Source organism: Polyergus mexicanus, unplaced genomic scaffold (genome assembly GCF_030449975.1).
Source record: "Polyergus mexicanus isolate NDT 795.1 unplaced genomic scaffold, iyPolMexi1.0 SCAF_8, whole genome shotgun sequence".
Lineage (NCBI taxonomy): Eukaryota > Metazoa > Arthropoda > Insecta > Hymenoptera > Formicidae > Polyergus > Polyergus mexicanus.
In genome coordinates this window covers 2,368,708-2,382,591 of record NW_027223328.1, presented here as the reverse complement: position 1 = coordinate 2,382,591, position 13,884 = coordinate 2,368,708, and the positions used below count along the sequence as shown (strand labels likewise).

Here is a 13,884-nt window from a genome sequence, read left to right as displayed (position 1 = left end):
AATAATCTCACGATAGCAGCTAGCGATCATTCAATTTTTCTCGTTTCAGAATTCAAGTATAAAAAAGTTAAAAAAAAGTCGAATATATTTTATACATATTTTATAATAAAATGAGAATTAAATGATTTATGACATTTTTTTTTTTTTTTTTTTTTTTTTTTTTTGTGGAAAAAGTTGAGACCCAAAAATATTTACGGAAATTCGATTAATTAAACTACTGCAGAATATACGGAATTCATAGAACATCGAGAACGAAATACTTCGAGAGCGACGTAATAAAGTGCGCTCTCTTTCTGGCGGCGGCCCTCGTTCAGGAGCCGCCACATGTCTCTCCGCGAAAAGAGTAGCTCTTCCTCGCGTCATCTGCGACGAGATGGGACGAGACGAGACGAGATGAGATGAGATACAGAGAGCAAGAGGGGGAAAGACATATCGAGAAGGACGGCTGGCGAAGAGAAGCAGAGGCCACCGAGAAGCCGAAAGCTAAACCCGCCAACGCGGTGGATTGGCCGGCCGAAGCGAGCCGTTAGTATCAACAAACAGAAGCTTAGTTGTTACCGCTGTGAGGGCGAAAGGGTTAAGTGAACAGGATACACGACACACGTTACACGGGAATCGGCCTTGGGCGTGCTTTAAACTGACACTTCTGTTCTTATGTTAGATACTTTTTTCTTGATATCGCTGTAAATTTAATTGACATCATTACTATAATTACGATAATAGTGAAACAATATAATCGAAACACGCACGCAACGATACATTTTATCATTTAAGTATAGGAATTTTCTCCAAAATATGTTCTACATATTTTTACCCGAAGCACCTTTATTCGGAACACACAATTTTACTATATACACGATGCAAAGAATGCAGCATCTCCACCCTCTCGCTGCAAGCATAACTTATTCAGCGTTTAAGGGAGCTCGATACGAGAGACATCGGGAGAGGGGAAAGGAGAGCGAGAGGTGGAGAAATCAGACTCATAAATCATAGCATTTTCAGATTTCCTTTTATCAGTGGCTCTCTAAGCGTACTGGCATCCGCGACCGCCGTTGACCCAACGCCATAAATATCCCCATTAATATTAACTTAGGCTCGCCTAGGAGAGGCGAGAATCGCGAGTGACCGAAACGGAGCGGGTGAAAAAAAAAACGTAGCCTAAGGGGAGAACGGAACGAAAAAAATCTCGTATGCCAGGGACGAATCTCATATAGGACGCAGCTGGGAATTGGGCAGCATCCCGAAAAATTCATGGAGGAGCCGGAATTCTGGAGAAGTCGAGAGCGAACAAATCGTTGCACCTCGTTCGTATTTTTCGCCGAGAAGAAATATGCGAATTACTGCTGGAGATAGATTCTCTCAGATACAGGCTGCTCTCCGTTTTCACCTTGTCACGCGTCTTAACACCTTTCATCGCGATTTAATTTCAGAGTAATAACGATAGAAAATCGCGTTACGGAAATTGCGAGTTTCGTTTTCAATATCTCTATACTCACCTTTCTTTTAAATCAAGTATCCGTAATAAAATATTAACTATTAATAATAAATGATTCGGGCGCGATATCTAACACGTTACACCGATAATGAAGAAGCCGATAGTGAACTTCTTGTACCGTTTCATTCTTCAACGTCTCTTGAGCCACACTTTCTTGCCACGCTATCGTGGCATGTATCACCTGTCGTCGAATGATGCGCGGTCCACTCTCTCATCGTCTCGCACCGTTAGCAGGATCGGTGATCGAGGCAAGAAAACATAACGATATTAAATGCGAAATAGAAATTGTTGCACGATATGCGAATGAGGTGCTAAATTCACGCTAATTATATTATGTTTTTGTTAAATAAAATCACGAAACAAGTGTCAAGTAAAATTGTGTTTAAGTAAAGTAGCATGAAATAATATAAGCACAAATAAAGCACGATTCGCTATAATTATCATAACTAATGTCTCAAACGTAAATATAATTAACTGTTTCGTTAAAGTTTCTCCACTCGAGGAGAAGCTTTAATTCGCTCGAAGTTCCGTAGAATCCGCCTCGATTATTTTCAACACATTCAGGAGCGAAATCGTTGACGATGACGATGCCTTTTAAGCCTGCATCGGCTTAATTGATTTATTTCCGAGAGGGTCCACACCATGCTGGATGAGACGCCGCGATCACCCTAACGCGAAAAAGGGGCAACCGAGTCCTTTCGAAGGATTCTTTCGGCTGCCCTTTCTTCGATCTTATCTTCGGAGGCATCGATAATTAGGGGCGATAATTATAGTGTTCCGGCTACTGACCTCTAGCTACCGGTCTTTCGGCGATGAAAAAAAAGTGCCGACGATAATGACCGCTAATGTAACGTTGTAATATCTCGATGTCCTTGTCGATGTCATCGTAACCGGACGATCATTTAAATCCGATCGCGAATTTTTTTCATAGTTGTTCACACACATATTTTCGTTTTTTTTTTTAAATTTTGAATCGATAAACTTCTTCCTGGACGCAATAATGTAATCTTCCGATAAGTCAATGCAAAGAGAAATGATAATTTTTTATCAATTTAAAGCGAAAAATTAAAAGCCGTTAGTCTCGTCATTTATTAGCGTAGAATTTACTATACGAAAAGATCGAATGCTAATAGCACATTATTAAAACTTTTCAAGACGTTTATTTCTCACCTCTTTAGTGACTTGAAACATACTTATTGTTAGATCGTTTTCTGTAGAAAATATAATATTCGTATATATTAATTTTATATTAAATGTTAAATTTTATAAAATCTTGTCGCGTGCGTAGAAAAAAAAATCTTATTGTTAAATCTTTTCTTTTAATTTAACGTTTCTTTATTTCCAAATATGTATTTCTCTCTCTCTCTCTTCAAGAATATATAATAAAAGTATAATCCGATAAGAGAATTATTAAGATAAAATGCATCTAGCGTTATTATTATATTGCGTAGGATACTTTACAGTTTATACAGGAAGGCTCGGTAAAGATTTATGGATCTTGAAAACCGAAGAGCACTAATTCAGGAAGTAACTTTTCGGCCAATCAGGACTGGTTGTTATGATTTGATTTTAATGCCGAGTTTACAGACGCGGATGATTGTCGCCATTACCTGCGCGAAAGAGCACATTTACTATCGTTCATGATCTTGCTTTAATTTTCCGTCTAAACGGGACCCTCGTCCTTATTGGCAGGATACAGTAGATGGAAAAAAATAAAAATAACATATGTATCCATTTTCTGACTTTCGTTTGTAAAAGAAACAACGCAAAAAATTTATATTTATATAAGAGTGCCGAAAGCAATAGATAAAGTAATGAAAATACATACAATGAGGAGTATTGTTAATAATAAAATATGTTATTACTAAGCTGATTAAAAATAGAACTTCGTTGACTTATTAATAATTATTTACTAGTGAATATATACTTGTTGTTTAGATTCATACCTGCATATATTTTTACTCATTACATTTCAAAGTTTTTTAAAATTTTTATTTTATTTGTTCTCTAATATACAATAAAGATTTAGATGGAAAATTAATTAAAGAAACACTCAACGTTTAAAATTAGTAGATTTTTAAAAACGAATTAAAATGAGAAATATCGAGCAGGTACAAAATTGCGAAATCACCAAGTTTGCGAGATGCATAGGACCTGAACCGCATGACTGTTCCGCGTGGATCCACGACGGATCGGTATATTTTGCGGGCCGGTTCCGACGGCGGCACGTACCTTTTTATCGTGGCCGCGGCAGTAGCGGCCCTATCGGATGTTTCCAATTTTCTGTTGGCGCTCGTGAAGAGCGACTCGAACGAGTCCCTCCGTTATACGGGATTCTCTCTTGTGCGAGAAAGCGGGATGAAGCGCGACGAAGGATCGCAGAACGGAAAGGAGAAAGAGAGACGCGAGAGCGAAACACCGGGTACGAAAGAAAGAGGAATATGGAAACGGGGAGAGAAGGAGGAGAAGGAGGAGGAAGAGGGTGAGCAGAGAGGGAGGGAGGAAGAGGAGGAAGGCGAGCGCGTCCAACGCGGACATTCGTCACACGACATCAAACGCGGGTGCCGCCCGTTGGAGACTCGAGCGACCGACTCTAAAGACCCCGGTCGATCAGCCATGAAGAGCAGTCTGAGAAGGAATTGCAAAAAAATCGGGGAAAAATTAAGGATGAATCAAAAACAGCCTAGCCGTCCGACATTGTGCACAACTTTGTTGCTATTCTTTATCGTCTTTATTGTCCTTGTCCTCGATCCGCGTTGATTATGACGTTTATTTTATCAAAGCGCGCTAAATGCATGTCTTTATTAATATGCTCAATATCTTTATTCTTGATACATTTTGTAACATAATTATGACTCATTTTTCCTTTATTTAAAAAATATGCACGAATTATGTATTAAATAAAAATGCGACCCCTGCTTCCATCAAGAACTTAAACTTCGGAAGCTGCAACATTTTTAGCACGTATAAATCAAACGCGGTACAATAATTAGTTGGAAGAGGATTCATCTGCAACGAAGAAGGATCGATTAATCATGACGTGTAACGCGCTCATAAAAGCGCACAAACAAACTGGATGGTGGAAAGGTAGGGAACAGTAGGGAGCGAAAGTGACATAAAAGAAAAGAGAGACGATCGACCTCGCGCGAGACGTAATGTCGTTGATCTCCTTCGGTCGACCGGATCAGCGAAAAAAAAAAGAAAAGCTAGTGATATAACGTAGATACGTAGCAAGATATATTAACTTTGTACTCCGACGACCTTGAATTATTGCACGGACGATGACGGAGCGGTAGCTGATATCTCGCGAGACACTCGATCACCGATCTACGGTCGCAAGTCATCCCGATCATTGTGCGTGCCCCACGATACTGGACCGGTAGCAAAATCAAGGACTAACCTTGCCTGAAACGCTTTAATCCGTTCTATCCGCCGTAGATAGAATATCTTGACAATTCTCCGACACTGTCTGATATCATGGAACGAGTTGGTATATACAATATATAAGAAGAGTAAAAGACATTGATCTCATTTGCCGCGCTTTTTGAATTTATTTTTTTTATAACTCCTTTAAAAAGGAAAAATTAATCTAAACATAAAAAACTAATTTTTATATAAACAGTGTTTCTGAAAAATATTTTTATTAAATCATATATTTTATTAAATCGATATCACGTAAACGCGTTTCAAAATTCAAGTAACGTCAAGCGGAAATTTCAGGGAACGTAATTATTGTTTAATGAAAACGTAGCAATCTTTTAAACACGGAAAGACTACCGATGATTGCCTAATTCCATTTTACGCGATATAAATTATGCTTTTGAACCGCATTAAGTTCGTCGTCTGGTGAACGAGCAGATTTTACGACGGCAGATTTCGCGAAACAATCTCGTTTTCGAGGAGCTTCTTGTGCATGTTGAGAGCCGGCCCACGGTTATTCGCCTAACTGCAAATAATTATCTGCCCGTTATGTATTTTTCAGTCACGTTATAGTTACGATAGTTAAAAGCAACTAGAGATATGCCTCAAAAAGGATTTACCACCGTCGTTATGGACCGAGAATCAATAGTTCCGTACCGTCTCATACCGCTGCGGTACAAAATTTTGGATCGATCGTGAAATAAAGATATAAAATCTTATGAGAAGAGACGTAGAACGAAAATGTTAGATATATTTTATTATCACTCTGATTCGACAGAATTTGAATCGCGTATTTGAAGGACACGATGATGAAGTCGTTTATCATAAAAATTTGTCACGTCGATGAAAATCAACGCGTACGAGTGTTATGAAAGAAATTTTTCTGCAAACCGCAAAACCTATCGAAGCGTTTCAATCGGTAGAAACGCTGTTAGGTTGACTAAACTGGATTCTCCGAGGCAAGATAGCAATTATATAGAATATTCGCAGCTAGTGCAACCGCAACCAGTCAACCAGTCCAGTGGAGGCCACATCTCCTTTTCCTCTCTCTCTCTCACTTTGTTCTCTCCGAACGTAGAATAGCGCGACATGGGCTAACGGTTTTGAGACTCTGTCCCTGATGCAGAGAGCGTGCGTTCACTAGCTTAGCTTACTGGTCGCTTTCATAAAATCAGTCGACTGTGAACCGAGGAATGTGTTGGAATCCTAGAATTATTCCGCCAAACGAGAGAGTACCAAGTGAACAGAATTTTTCTCCGCGACGTCGTTCCACAGACGGCTGCTTTCAACAAAAACCTCGCGAGGGTTGGACAATCTTCCGCGTAAAGAATGCGAGAACAACGTGACACGTGAATAAACGTATAGATATCATTATCGCATACTTCACGAATAAGTCAAATAAGATGCACCCGGCATCGACCGATAAGAATTACAAATAAATTAATGATAACACTAACCGATTCTCTATAATTGTAAAAGTAAATTTTCTTTATTTATAATTTAAAGAACGCGAATAATATTTATATTCGCGCTTATTATTCTAAATGTAAATAATAACATTTAATTTTGCTTATATATCGATGGAATTAGTATAGCAAATTATTTATCGAGATCTCTAAACTTTTCCTCAGACACGAACCTCGATTTCTACGACTCCACAATCCCGATTAGAAAGGTACAATTAACACTTCTAATCTCAAATAAGGCATTTTCGGTTAATCCCGGGACGAAAACGCCGGTCTTGGCGTCGTTATCTGGGACCATTGCCGGTCTCGGTTACTTATCCATTGTCTCGAACTTAAGGGAAACAGTGGGCTAGATCTTAAATCTAAATTGCATCTGTTTGTCACTGTCTGCTGCTCGGGCAGAACAAACGTATCGTTGTAACGACAATTAAGACGTCACTGCGAACCATCGAGAGACCGCGCCGGATGAATCGTAAAACATTATCGAGAAAGAGAGAGCGTAGAATCTTAAGTACTTCTAGCGAGAATCCTCGTATGAATGCATGCATTGCATGTGAAAGTAGATTTATGCTAATTTAAGCTTCGTAAGAGTGCATGCTCAATTAATCTCGTAAAAGATATATTATATCTTTACATAAAAAGATACGTATGCTCGCGGATTCTTATAAATATGTATCCGACACGAAGTCTAACTTTGTGAAAGATTTAAAAAGTTTCGGATTCGATTTCTGTCATTTTGACAGATAAATCGTTATGCATTATTAATTTTTTTTTTCTCAAAAAATTTCGATTATTTTATCCAAATAGATAGATGAATATAAACCTCAAATTGAGCCTTACCTTTAACGTAAGTAGCGTTCCAGGAAATATTCCGAGTGACGCCAGACTCTGACTATGATCGGTGAGCTCGTGTTCTCCTAACATTATATGTTGGTCGTACGGTCCAGCGCCACAAATCTGCATCGTCTATGAAAAAAAAATAAAATTTATCTTGACTTTATCTTCTAAATAAACAGTTCAATAAAACGATCATTAATATATCTCAACGTTTTCTTGACAAAAATAATTAAGTTTGTAATTAAAAAATTTTGGTTACAATATCATTCTATGTACGATTTTCATATTATTTTTACATTTTTTAAAGTGCTGTTTTCTTTTCTTATATAATATTTTCTAAAAAGCGAATGCGGTTATTTTTGTCAAGAAATCAATGATTCTTTATTCAAGAAACAGTCGGAATTAGCGATATTTAAAGGCATTTAAATATATACTCAAAGAAAAAAAAGAGCACGATTTGCGGTCGAATTTTGCGGAGAAACCAAGACGAATAACGGAGGGCTTTTATTTGAGATTCTAAAAGTGTGCTTGAATAAAAATCTCGGTAATTGCTTAATTTGTGGAACCCGCGTAACGTTGCGTAAAGGGATAGTTTGCGCTGCTGCCTTGTCTTCAACGTCGGTGCGAGAACACGTAGCTCAGTTTCTGTTTTACGATTGTCGAGACGAACTAAACCGAGCCGAGTCGTGTCCGACAAGGGAAACGAGAGGAAAGGCATCGCGAAGGGGCTAGAAAGCGAATAAAAGACATCGTATGTAAGATGATTATGAGTATACGAACGATTTTGCGCTCGTATTGTATGAGTCTAGAAGTATGAAGAAAATACTTTCTTATCAATTTACTGCCGAGATAAAATAGTTGTAAATACCGTGGATTTTTTTTATTATCACTTAATTTAGTTTGCGAAATCGATAAATTTGTGTTACATCGATCTTCGTTTACGACAAATGTTTGCAGTATTTCATACAAGTGAGAAAAAATGACGAATAAAGCGTGCAAGGAGAAGAGGTGGTCGGGGTCAAAGAACCTCACCTCGAGGCTTCCTCGTTAAAGGAAGATGCTCAACGAGCGCGATAAATAGAGGTAGGTTTAACAAGGTTGCAAAACAGCGGCGGAAGGCCAAATTGCCCCGAGGTTGAGGAACTTTTGATCTTTATGAATTCTGACGTTCGTCGAGCGCGCTGCATCGTAATCGGAGATTTGTAATGTACAATATTATCACAGAGATATCCCGATAACGTGACATTTCGGCAATCGCGATTCTCAGGATCGTATAACTGTTTCTATGCATTACTTGCTTCCCAATTAATCAGTAAAAAATTTGGCGCGATCGCATTTTTATTAATTGTAATTTTTCTCCCATGAATGAATTATCTGCGCGGAGAACATTTTCTCGCCATTGCATCTACACCACAAGCAACAAGTAACAAAAGTGATCGAATCCTACATGTGTCGCGAGAAAAAATTGAACTGGAAATATGCAATCTATTAGAAAATTAAAGAAACTTCCTTTCCCCATATAAGCGTTACACTGCCGATTGCGTAAAACTGCCCGTGCACCGATGAAGAACAGTAACGGCGCCGCTATTGTCCCGATTTGCTGCTTACTCGCTAGCGATATAACTGCATTCGACCATGAAATTCAAACATTTTTATTGGCAATCTTTTTGTCCGATGGTAAAAAGAGTAACGAGCGTACGGCATGACTCGCCCGCATTTTTCGTCAAACGCGAACCAATCTGTGAACAGTGACACTCTTGAATCGTGACGTTGTCGCTCCGCGACATTTTTCGATAAAAAAAAAACATCCTTTTATACGTGCATTTTTAAAGTAAAAGAAAAAAAATATATATATACATATATATATATGATTTTATGATATATTTCTATCTGATAAAACGTAATTTTTACATGTTATAGTAATTAAAGTTTGATTTTATCTAAAATAAAATTTATATATTTTTCAACTTTTGCGATGAAATGAGAAACAAAATCAAATCGCAAGGCACAAAATTACATAGAAAAAAGAAAGATACACAATGAATGAGAAAAAGAAACAGTCTCGTATTTCCATTGACGTCGACAGTATCTCTCTCGCGGGCGAGTATTAAAAAGGGACGTGTGCTCTTCGGGGTGAAAGAAAGAAGCACGAACAAAAATTCGTGCCCGAAGGAGAGCACGATGAATAGATAGAGAGGAGAAATGAGAGAGAGAGAGAGAGAGAGAGAGAAAGATACGGGTGATAAAGAGAGATGGAGCAGGGAGAAAGAGTCAAATGGAAGGTTGAGTGGAGCGAAGTGGAGTGAAGTGGAGTGGAGAAGTTGGAGACCTGTTATTAGCGCGAGGTTTATGCTCTTTCGGGTTTTTGCCAGTGGCTCCGTTGGAGAAGAGGCGGAGGGGAAGGAGATGGCTACGGCCTCGCAATATAAATACGCTTAATAGTTTAAGCACATTGCCGGAGCCCGAGCATATGCTAACCAGCCATATAACTACGCTTTACTACTCTTTCGTCCATCCGAGAACGAACAGCCAAACTGAAATAGTGAGACAGGGAGTAGCTTATCGGTTTCGGGCAAACGCTCGGGCGCGCGGATCTTCTCATTTCAGTTCCAATAAAAGCATGCCGTAGAATTAACTTGCGCCGCAAATTAATCGATTATTCTCGGTTGTGTGTTTTCGGCAAGTAATGAGTGAAAACAGATTAAAATAAATCGAGACTTCTTTCGATTTTTTTCTTAAATCTATTTTACTTTTTTTAATTTTACATTTTTTTTTTTTTTTTTTTTTTGATAATATTTTTTATTAAATTTCAAATAATTTTTTTTTTTAAGATGAAAGAATTTCGAAGTTTATCCAAAACTTAATTTATCATTATATATTATATCTGTTTTATGAGATAATAATGAGGATAGATCAAAGGATGTGAATAAAACTAATATTAAATAAAATTAATATTATAATTAAATGAAATTTTTATATTAACAGAACACGTACCATAACTTTGAGTTCTTTTAAGGTAATTTCAGACGAAACTTTGAGTTCATGGGAGCCTTTTAATTTTCTCCTAGTTCGTGATGGACGTACGTTCTCCATCTTTGGCCTTTTTGCCGCTACCTATAACAAACATTCGAAACATTTGAGGATACAAACATGTCCTCTAATCGATAATTTACTTCTTTATAAAAATATTTGCAAAAAAATAAAATAATTATTTATTTAGAAAACTTAAAATATTCAGTTCAATATAGAGAAATGTGGATAAATGCGATTCTACATGATTATTCCTAAATTAGCATAAATAAAAAACGAGCTACATAAAAGAAAGTAGCTCTCTTAAAGTCACTTTGAGTAGAGGCGTAATGATACTTATTATATTATGAAATGTGCGTGAGATGGCATCAATTCATCGTTATCAGTTAGAATTAATCTGAAAAGATGACTACTTTTAGAACACTCGATGACTCGGCATGTCTACCCATTAATAAAATTTCTTTGTCCCTCGTCTAAACGAAACAGTATAATTTATTTATGTACAATATATATACACATATATAATATATAAGATTTTTTAAAATTTCTATAAAATATTGCACACAAAAAAAAATCAAGCGACACTGCGGTTTTAATGTAATAATATTGTACATTAAACGGTGATAATTTTCCGATATTTAGCAAATCATATTCTTGCATAAAAATGTATACACGTGTAATAAAATTGATGTCTGATTAATCTGCTAATATATGCCAAATTTTTTAAATGTCGTTTCGACCATGATTAATCGTTTTCTAAATTGAAATCGGCTGATCATCAACATATTGAATAAATAATGAACTGAAGGCATTTTTACATTACCTCGGGATCGTTTTCCGTTTTAGCGTCTTCGTTATCGTCGATGCATTTGATGTAGATTGTCGCTCTATCGTATTTCAAGCTTTCCAGGCGTTCTTGTTCCACCCTCGCTAACATACAAGCTGCGCATAAACCTGAAACAATACGAAACACTTTCGTGATACATAACATAATTAAAAATAAATAATAATATTTTTAAAAATATTCTTATTTTTCGTTTAAATCACGCGCATGTCAAATAGTTTCTAAATATTTATACGCTTTATATATTTATCAGTTTTTTTAAATATCTTTAGTCCTCTAACAAATTAAAATACATTGATCTAATTTAAATCGCACGTTATGATTCGTAAACGTTACAATACACAGAAAATATCGCGATCTTCGTAACGATGCAGGAACTTAACTTGACGCGGCTCGATGCGACGCCACTATTAACACCCTCAGGGGTCAGATTTCGTTGGCCTCTCGTCGAGCCCTTGTCGAGAGAGGACCGGAACGGCAGTTAGAAAGTCGAGTTAGAGGGTGCGCGCGGGTGAGTGGGTGGTGCGGCGATGTCGGTGGTGGCTCTTATCCCATGTATAATAGATTGCTTACGGCCGGTGAGATTAATACAGTAATTAATAATATACGGTGACCAGGGCGGTGTAAGAAGCGGCCATTGTTGCTGGCCGGACAGCACAAAAAGCGCTTCGGCCGGTCCAAAGCTCGTATCCGAGCGACTCTCGGAGCGTTACGTCATGTTCAGACAGTTTTCCAGCGGCGGGAAACGTGGAGGAAAGGGGAATCGTGACCCCGGCTAAATGTGAATTCGTCCACCCCCGCGTATCGCTAATTACCGGCTCGTAGGAACCAATAAGGGAACGGCGTAAGAAGCCTGTTTGCCCATTAACGAGTCAAAAAGATTAACGCAAACAGAATGCATATTCGATATACTTTCTCGCAACGGTAGAAAGAATTTTTGAAAATGAGGAAAGAATAAATGTATCGATCGTTATCTGTCGTCGCGAGCATCAGAATCGCGGGGTGGATTGAAAACGATCGGGCGCAGCGAACTAATTTCCCGTAACGAAGGACAGGACGCGGAAGGACTCGTACGCCAAATGAATTCAAAGGTCCTCCCTTCGAATTCCTAATTACCCGTTAGTGCGGGGATATCCGTGCGATAGGATCGTTTGCTATCGAGTTTAATCGGAAATACGAGAAGCTTAAGCTAATGAGAGATTCGTAGGGTCGCGAATGCAAATCTCTTCCGATGTACTACAAACAGTGCCTCAACAGTCGAGAATGTTAGCCGCACTTTTCAAGCCGGTCGAGACGAGCGATCTCGCGGAGCTGAAGTTACGATTGACGATCGATTACATTTCCGTTCACGTAATCTCGGCTTTTTATCATAGGAGTGCCATACATATATACGAAAGCCTTCTATGAGCGGTTAAAGGAACAAGCAGTGTAGGCTGATTTTATTGGCAAATAATACACAATAGCCTATAGTGCTTGTGCACAAAACTAAAGAGCGACAGAGGAGCTCTAGTCTATTTCCCTAAAGTGCCATCGAAGGGCAATCAAACCATAAACGAGTGTCGAAACTTGGTGATATCGACGGAAGAAGTTTCGGCAGCTCGACGAAGAGTCAGATTCCTAAGAATTTTATTTAGATCGGTTAAAAGACTCGTATAAAAATCTCCTGAGGGATGTGCGAAGTAAAACTTTTAACAAAAGTTATATACGATTATCAAATTGCTATCATATCCCCAATATATAAATATATAATTGTAAATCATTATCACACAATATATATATATATATATATATATATATAATAATATAATCATAAGCAGAAGCTTTATTGATACGCTAGTGTATATTACAAATATAAATATTAATTAAAAGTAAAGATTATATTTATGTTTTACAAATATAAGAAATTTAAATAGATAGAAAATTATATTTGAGAATATATTTTTCTTTTTGAAGACGTAATGAAACAGAAAAAATAGCAGATTTTTATAGCTAATAAAAATCATGTAAGATATTACGTGAGAGAAATTTTTATTGAAATTTAGATAAATATTAATGTATGTTTAAGTATTTGTTTCCTTCGCCTAATTAGCAAGCGAAACAAAGTATCTCACTGTGCTAATCACACTTTGGCTGATTGCTAATCGATCAAGGAAAAGCAATTATACGGTGATTGAGGATACATCGAAATAAGTCTCGAATTGACAGGATGATTATTTAGAGCGAGCGGTTACAGAGCGAATGGGTGGAAAAGAATCGCAAATGAAATAGGGTCGCTAATATCGAGGTATTAACTCAAAACGAGATGTTGATATTACGATTCATCGTCAAGGGATTTCAATCCTCCCGTATAATTTGTACAGAATTAAGTATAAAATTGTTTATTTATCAGTTCCCTTAAAATCAAATAAAACAAAAAAAATTAAGATTTTTTTACAATAAGCGCAAAGATATTGATGCTAAAATGATTATTGAAAAGATGAAAAAATACGCAAACTGTAGGAGAAAACTCTTCGATCAAAATCGAAAACACGTTAAGCGGAAAGACATCAGGTTCGCTATTATATTAAAAGAACTGAACGACTTTCATTCATAACTCCCGGATCACCTCGTGAATGAAAGATTGATGTTTCCCCTGCCGTTATGACGACGAGAAACACATTCAACCTTCTACAAATATATTTCGAATTCTTTGGAATTTCCAAAACTGAAACACTTCTTACTAATAAAATAATTATTTATTTATTTTATTTACTGCATTAATAAATTTATTAAATAATAGCAGCCAAAATACA

The 13,884-nt window shown here is 37.2% G+C and overlaps 1 protein-coding gene across 2 annotated transcripts in view; it reads right to left on the bottom strand.

Moving 5' to 3' along the window:
* The window catches only part of LOC138935373 (ubiquitin carboxyl-terminal hydrolase 48), a 51,419-nt gene that overhangs the window by 13,976 nt on the left and 23,559 nt on the right, over window positions 1–13,884 (bottom strand). For both annotated transcript variants that reach the window (XM_070299864.1, XM_070299865.1), the window contains 3 exons: window positions 11,072–11,202; window positions 10,213–10,332; window positions 7,222–7,347 (listed from right to left, as the gene is read on the bottom strand). In XM_070299864.1, coding sequence (XP_070155965.1) covers window positions 7,222–7,347; window positions 10,213–10,332; window positions 11,072–11,202 — 377 coding nt within the window. The remainder of the gene's footprint in view (window positions 1–7,221; window positions 7,348–10,212; window positions 10,333–11,071; window positions 11,203–13,884) is intronic.